The sequence below is a fragment of the Rhincodon typus genome, chromosome 4 (assembly GCF_021869965.1).
Source record: "Rhincodon typus isolate 14 chromosome 4, sRhiTyp1.1, whole genome shotgun sequence".
Taxonomy (NCBI): Eukaryota; Metazoa; Chordata; class Chondrichthyes; order Orectolobiformes; family Rhincodontidae; genus Rhincodon; species Rhincodon typus.
The window spans coordinates 106,804,124-106,811,985 of NC_063335.1; the positions used below are offsets into that span (position 1 = coordinate 106,804,124).

At 37.2% G+C, this 7,862-nt stretch overlaps 1 protein-coding gene across 1 annotated transcript in view; it reads left to right on the forward strand.

The window, feature by feature from the left end:
• Positions 1–481: 481 nt before the first annotated feature.
• Positions 482–7,862, forward strand: part of LOC125483003 (protein THEMIS3-like) — a 29,937-nt gene continuing 22,556 nt past the window's right edge. Inside the window, exons 1-2 of the mRNA XM_048596253.1 lie at positions 482–715; positions 3,405–3,542. Coding sequence (XP_048452210.1) covers positions 604–715; positions 3,405–3,542 — 250 coding nt within the window. The 5' untranslated portion in view covers positions 482–603. The remainder of the gene's footprint in view (positions 716–3,404; positions 3,543–7,862) is intronic.

A 7,862-nucleotide genomic window follows, 5' to 3' on the forward strand; every position in this document is an offset into this window, starting at 1 on the left:
TCTCTTCTACCAGTCCTAATTGTCGTGTTGAAATCTGGAGCAGGATTTGAACCCAGAATCTAGTAATTGAAAGGCATGAATGCTACCAGCTGAGCCACCACTGATATAATACAAATCACACAAAATAATAGCAGTTTGCATTTTAGGTAAATGAGGCTCCATGTTAAACAAGCATGCCAGCATGGCAATTCATTAATATTTGGCTGGAGTTCTTGTTCTGCAAGTAGCTTAATCATTATTGTCCTTGTTTTCCCTATGACTAGTGCATAAAGAAATGTGAATCATTAAATACAGAAGGAGTTCTTCATAAATGTGAATATTTGGCCAGGTTTATGTGGGCAAGATAGCAGTGTTTCATTGCCGGAATAAATGATTGGAGCCAGACCAAAACCACATGCTTGAGACATATTCCAAGCATTGTGGATGATTGCAAAACAATAGGTGATTATTAACTACACTGTTTATTTCCAGGAACCAGTTCTTAAGAGTGTCGTGACTTTGCTCAGAAAAATCATAAACAAAATCCACTTTGCCATGTTAAATGTATTCAGATTGTACGGTTTCAATAGGGTTCTAGTTCAGTACATGTGAAAAAGAAAGAAAATGAATCAAAGCAGTGAACAGAAAGTACACTTCTGGCACTCCTTCATCCAGTCTCTGAATCCAAACGAACTGAACCGGACAGTGAAGGTGATCAGTGGAACTTATTTACAAGGTAAGTAACTGGCAAAACCTTTCCTTATTTATAATAGCATGTCTGTCTATGCTATTGATCAATATAATATCTACTCAAGTAATATAAATACCATTTGATTTTAGCCACGTTGGAGTTAGTTCAACTTATGTGGACATTTTTTATGGAAAATAGTGAGTACATAAGCAAGGTGCAAATATACTGTTGTTTTCCAAAGGATTGTTATTTTTTGTTAAGTAGATATTACATCTAAAAGATCCCAGGTAAGTTTGGATTATCATAACATTTTAAATCAATAATGCTCCCAAGAGGTACACTGCATCTCTGCAGCATAAAATTTGGCAGAAAGGAAAGTAGACTGCAAAGTAAGCACCACACCAAAAGCAAGGAAGTCATTTAAAAATCAAAATGAGACTTCAATGACTACTGTCTACGATTGACAAACATTTCAAACTTAACCATTAGCCTTGGTTACTGATACCATTCTCACCTCTGCACCAAAAACTTTTACGATTAAGTTCCATTTCAGTGACACCAGCAGAAATTTTAAAATGACACTTCACCTCAGCATTGAAGCATTAAACCAAGGTGCTGCCTGCTTTGATAGTTGGATATAAAGATTCGATAACACTGCTCAAAGGAGAGCAAGGATTTCTCCATAGTATCCTGGCCAATATTTATCTGTTGACTGACATGACAAGAATCAGAGATATTCTGATCAGAGTTAGAAACCCATCTCTGATCAGAGTATAATTTACGTACTTACCTTTAGATGATTATGCACTGGAGACTTGTGGGCAGTCGCCTCTTGTTACAAATCTGTGCAGGAATCCACAAATACACCAGCTAAGAGGATCCCTTTGTAGGACTAGATCCACAGCAGATAATGATGACACTTACAGCGTGGCCATACTCAAGCATCAGAGAGCCGACGACTCCAGCTGAATATTCCAAATGTCTTCCAAAATGGTAGTGAAGCGTATTTTGCTAAGAGCACTTTAACATTCACACTGAGAACATAAGATGATCAGATGAGCCATCTTGCAGAGTGAGGATGGTATGTAGGTTGCCATGCAAAAAGATCACCCAAACTTAGAAAAAATGGGAAAATTCGCACAAAGTATATTTAATAACACTTGGCAACTAGATTAGTGCCAAGAACAATATCTTTTACCTCTCTCTCCAGAACTTTCTGAATTTTCCTTTATATATCTTATCACCTCCTCTCTTAACACAGGGATAGTAAGGATCACAATTCCATCTTCCAAAGACCATAATGACAGTAATCACAGCAAGTTTATATTGTACATTGAGAAGTACATTAAAAGAATGTCACCTTAGACATTAGAATATCTATTTAGAGTTATTTTTATATTCCTTTGCCTTTGTACATGGAACAGGCTCAAGAATGTTTTGGTCTTTCTTTGACAAGTTTGACCACAATTCTTCATTATTAGATCTTTCCTTCCTAAAATAGCACTCTCTGATAGATCACAACGTTAGAATAGAAGCTATATTACTAATGTAGGCAACTCGTACAACTGACAAGCTGATTGTGTTGCAGAAATGAGACTAGCTGGGTAGCTTTTTCAGGAGCCAATACAGACTTAAAGGTCAAATGGCCTCTTTCTATACTGCAAATTGTATGATTATTTGCTGAAAGCAAAATGAAATGTTTTTACATCTGAAAGCTACAAACCACAGGTCCCCAATACAATCCCCTTTGTACCAAGTTAGCTGATCCTAGTTAGCATGTAACTTGAAACTAGTCTCAGCATTGATGGGCTGGGAAGTTTAAAAATACCAATCAAGATTTGTCCTTTCCGTAAAGAACTCTGATGTAGTACATAAAGGGAAATAGTTTCTACTGACATAAAGGTCAGTAACCAGAGAGTGTAGGTTTTAATGTAATTAGCAAAACAGCAAGAGGTCAGATGAGGATTTTTTTTAACACAGCAAGTTGTTATAATCTGTAATGCACTGCCTAAAAGAATGAGGTAAAGCCAATTGCAGAGAAAATTACACGTCTGGTGTGAAACAACATGATGTCGGGGATGAATTGAACAAGCTGACATAGGCATGATAGGCCAAATGGCTTACTGTAGGATTGTGTGATGCAATGATTCATATAGAAAATTAAATTACATGGCCATCAGATAAGAATAGGATTACGTTATTATGATGACTTAACAACTTGCCAACTCTCATTTTCCTTACAAAGGATCAAATTTCATTGACCCAGAGAACTCCTAATGCCTATGAACCACACCTCAAACTGACTTCATGGGGAAAATAATGGCCGAGGTTAATGCCCTGGGGACATTGGTTCATATTCTACCACAGCAGTTGACCGAATTGAAATTCACTTCAAAATGCAAAGAATGCAAAGCTGTTCTCCAGTACAGTGAGCATGAAATTATCTTCAATTGTTGTAAAAACAGTAATGTCCTGAAGGAAATCTGCCATCCTAACCTAGTTTGGCCTATATGTAATTCCAGACCCACAGCAATTAGATTGACTTGCAACAACTCTCTGAAATCAGTTCATAAATGCAGCAATGGCTAAATCCCTTTAAAGAATAAAGAAGACTAGGCCAGAAAATTTATTAAATCTCATGTAGTAAGAATGCACAAATGAAGGAGTGTTATTTGTTTCATAGATCAGTCAATCATTTATTTGACAATATTTTTATTATTTTGTTTTCGTCCAGGATCCTTGTACAATTTCTCCTTTTCTGCAGGAGATATTATTACGATCACAGACCTAATTCCAACTGAACTCAAAGCAGTGATTCTGGAAAAAGATAAATTGGGAAAGACAATCTTGGATGTGCCACTTTTCTATAAAGGTAAGCAATTTGCTTAATGTTTGTTTTAAATGATTGTAGCTCCTTGTTTACTTGTACTTAAACAGTCTTTCATTGACATTCTCCTAATGTTGTTTAGAAATAGGTAATAAGAACTACAACTTGAATTCTCAATTGATAGAACTCATCGAGTTGCTACAGCTGCCCTTCTTCTCTACTTCTTCCTTGCCTTCTGTCACACGCAGGCTTCAACATTGCTTACCATTTTCCAATTCTTTTTATGTCCAATTTATTGTTATGTTGTTTAACAGTTATGAGCTTGGTAAGGTGAATTATTCTAAATTACACACTCTGAGTTTGTATCAGTGGAAAACTCCTCCCTGCGAAGGCTTAGCTTCATGTCAGCATTGATTTTTTTGAGGGAGTGGCTGAAACACACATTCAAATTGAAGTTTATCTCAGGTGCCTTTTTTAAAATAATTCCTAACAATATGATATCTTCCATCGCTGCCTTTGTCTGCTTCTTACGGAGCTCTTTTCAATTATATTGACATGAGGCTGCTTATATCAACAATTCAAATTGGTTCATACATGCCTTCAGAAAGTGGAAACCTTTGACAAACAGTTCCGCAGCAGATAATTGTGCCATCTCTGTGATTTCAAAGTTGACAAATGAAGCTATTTTTAGACAGTCCTCGTGGACAGAAAACTTCATTTTGAAGCACATCAATTCTCATGTAAAACTGCCAAGCAGCAGAACGAAGAAAGTATTGATGCTCATTCCTGGATATATTTCCATCATGCTAGCTACTTCAACGTTGTTCTTGTTTTCAACCTTATGAACACTTGATCATCAAACAGATGGTGACTGCTCTCTTCTGAATTAATTTTTCTGGACTCCTCTGTAATTAGCTTGATGGATTGAACTGTCAAAAAACATGTTCACCAATCTCATAACAGTGTGTTTACTTAGTCTAAAAAAGGCACATAACTGGTGGTTCTCACTGTAGTAATGCAAAAGAGGAACTGACATCTGTCATAAAATTGTTAACGATGAGGACATGGTCTCTCAAATCTTATACCTTTTATGCAGTTGAGATTGAAGCAACATTGGGTCCCTGCCCAACCTCCTGATAGTGTTTGGGATAAACTGTTATTATGCAGTGTCAAAAAGTAATGGAGACATAATACTATTTGCAAGAGATTACCAAAAGTGACAAATTTAATAGCAAATTCTATTTGCTTAACCAAATTGTCGAGTCAGCAGTAGTCTAGAGAGTCCCATCTTAATTTCCATCTTGAGGGTAATTAGGGATGAGCAATAACTTTGGCCTAACCAGTAATGCTCACATTCTGTGAATAACTAAACTGAAAAATGGTATTTCATCCACATTCTTAAGATATTGCACATCATAAGGCAGATGTTTCTATTTCCATGCCAAACTTCATTTATTTTTTAGCATAATATGACGTCCCTTGTTTTCTGCTGACAGCAACTATATTTCTAACATGATCAGATTTCCATGTTTCCATGGACAGGAACTTAATCCCAAAATTTGTTTTCACTACATGTCAGGGTGCTAGTAAACTATAATAGAGACAATTTTATCTACTGTACTAAATACTTTACTGAACATGTTCTGTCAACTGAGATAACAAGGTGTAGAGCTAGGTGAACACAGCAGGCCAAGCAGCATGAGAGGAGCAGGAAGGCCGACGTTTCGGGCCTAGACCCAACTGTGGATTAATGTTCAATGAACTTGTAATGATTACACCAGAATCATTTGGTGAACACTGGCTTGAAATTAGGCTTTTCTTGTATTAGAGTACTTTTAATGCATTCTTATGAAATTTGTTCATCTTCCATTTTAACAGAAGTGCTAGCAAAATTAGTTTAAACGAGTCAGTGTCTCTATTAAAATAGCAGACAAAGGCCTTTCATAGAGACGTATTTTTCTTTCATATGGTACAATTGAAGGATCTTGTCAACGCAATGCATTCCTCATTCAAAAGTAGCTGACTATCAGCTGGCATTCACCATGACTGTCACTGTCAGCAAAATGCAGGCACAAATTAAATCAAACTACGCCCTTAGGAATTGAATGACAGCTATGTATCACTCAAGGTTTACTCTTGCATTTCACCAAGTCACTCAGTTAGAGACAAGCCATTGATCATCAGTTTCGATCTTAATATTCTAGCCTTGGGACTATTTGGCTTAATTATAACTATTGACTTCCCAGTTATATGCGGTATAGTAGTTCAAGACGTAGTCTAACCCTCTCCCCATTCACCTTCCACTCCCAGCTCCAAGTTATTCGCTTTATAGGGCTAAATTAAAAGTGGAGAAGTGAATGCAGGGAGGGGAAGCTGAAAAAGCTAGCAAAAAGTAACAGTATACTTTATCAAGACCATGATAAATAACCTACCTGCATTGTATTCCAAAGCTGCAGTAAAATCAAACAGCAGTTTTATTTTTATTTTGAACAAAAATAGAAAAGGCTGGAAACACTTTGGCAGCATCTGTGAACAGAATTAACTTTTCAGGTTGATGTATTGAACTGTTTTATTTCAGGTCAGACCTGGCACTTATAAATTTAATGGAAACAAACTTAAGCAACAGGATTTTCAAGATAAACATGGGGAGAGAATTGGAATAACCCACTTCAACCTCTACCAGACCTGTATCTGTACCTTTATCCCCACACATACTCCATACATTCATCTCATGAAGAATCAGGTTCAATTAAGAATCAAGATGGTTAGCTGCATGGGGGTCTTATTACTCAGTGAGTTACATATTGGGTATCTTGTTTTTAGAAAAGATTACAACGATATTACAATTGTAATGATATTACCAACAACACTCAGTTTAGAGGAGTGGAGAAGATTTAATAGAATGGTGCCAGGGAGGAAAGACCTCAGTGATATGAAGTTTTCGAGAAACTAGACTTGTCCTCAGAAGAGCGCAGAGGGTTAAGGGGAAAATTGAATTGATCTGTTTAAAAAGCTGGAAGGATTTTGATAGATGAGCTAAGAAGAAAGTGTTTTTCATGACAGAAGGGTTGGGAAGCAGTGGACCCAAGATAACTAGCAAAAGATTCAGATGCAACATGAGGAACAGAAAAACTAAAGGTAGCAAGCTGTTCTGATCTGGAATGTACTGATTGCAGATTCAACAATAGTTTTCAAAATGGTAATAGGTAAGTGCTTGAATTGGAATCAAAGTGAAGGGAATGAGCAGGGGATTGGGAATAACTGAAAAGCTCTTTAAAGAGCCGACGCAGACACAATGAGTCAAATGGCTTCCTCCAGATGTGGTATTTGCATTACTTGTTGTTATCAATAATTTTGTTTTTATGCATTGACAAAATTAAGCCCTTTAAGTTTTGACTGGGGATAAGAGCAGGAAAGCTAAGGCTTATCCTCACAAATGCTGCAGTAGTCACAGTCACTCCACAACAAAGCTGAGTCCAGCTGTAGTCACACACAGACATATACATAGACACATAGACACTTACACATACACACACACATACATACACATACACACTCACATACATGGACATACAGGTACACACATATATATATATACACACAGACTCACACACAGACACACATACAGACACATACACATATACACACACATAGACACAGGCATCAAAATCTACAAACAAATACAAACTCATATGCACACGGGCATGCACATACACACACACACCACCCCCCCCCACAGATAGGCACATGCAGACTCGAAAACACACATGTGCACAGTTACACGGATACATGCATGCAGACACAAACACACATGTAACACAGACATACATGTGCAGACTCAAACACAGATGTGCAGTTGGTTTGGGTATAATGCAATAGTTGCGTTCCTATGCAACATCACATTATAGAAAATTGAGCTGTAGAAATAACAGGGCCTACAGGAAAAGTGAGGTTGGGGCAGACCACCAAAAAATAGACTCAAAACTGCTCAAAAGTCACTCAAAATCCTAACACAAAGGATAGCACATTTTGAATAATTCATATCTAATAATGATATAAAAGTAAATTTAACACTTTGCCTTGAAAAAGTGCCAAGATGACTGGATGGGGGGAGAAGGTTGTACTGTACCTCCCACAGAAAGCACTCCACAACAAAACCTGTGAAATGATCACGTGATGCTGGTGCAGTGACTCTTTCGGCGCTAACATTGTACATATTCATGACAAAGGCCATGAAATGATCATGTGATTTCACCGCGTACTCCTCCAGTGGAATCTCGTTATAGACAACACAAGCTTGCATTTTAAAAATAGCGTTCCCCTATTCATCAGTCATGTTACAGCCAATTTGCGTTGCCAGAACAC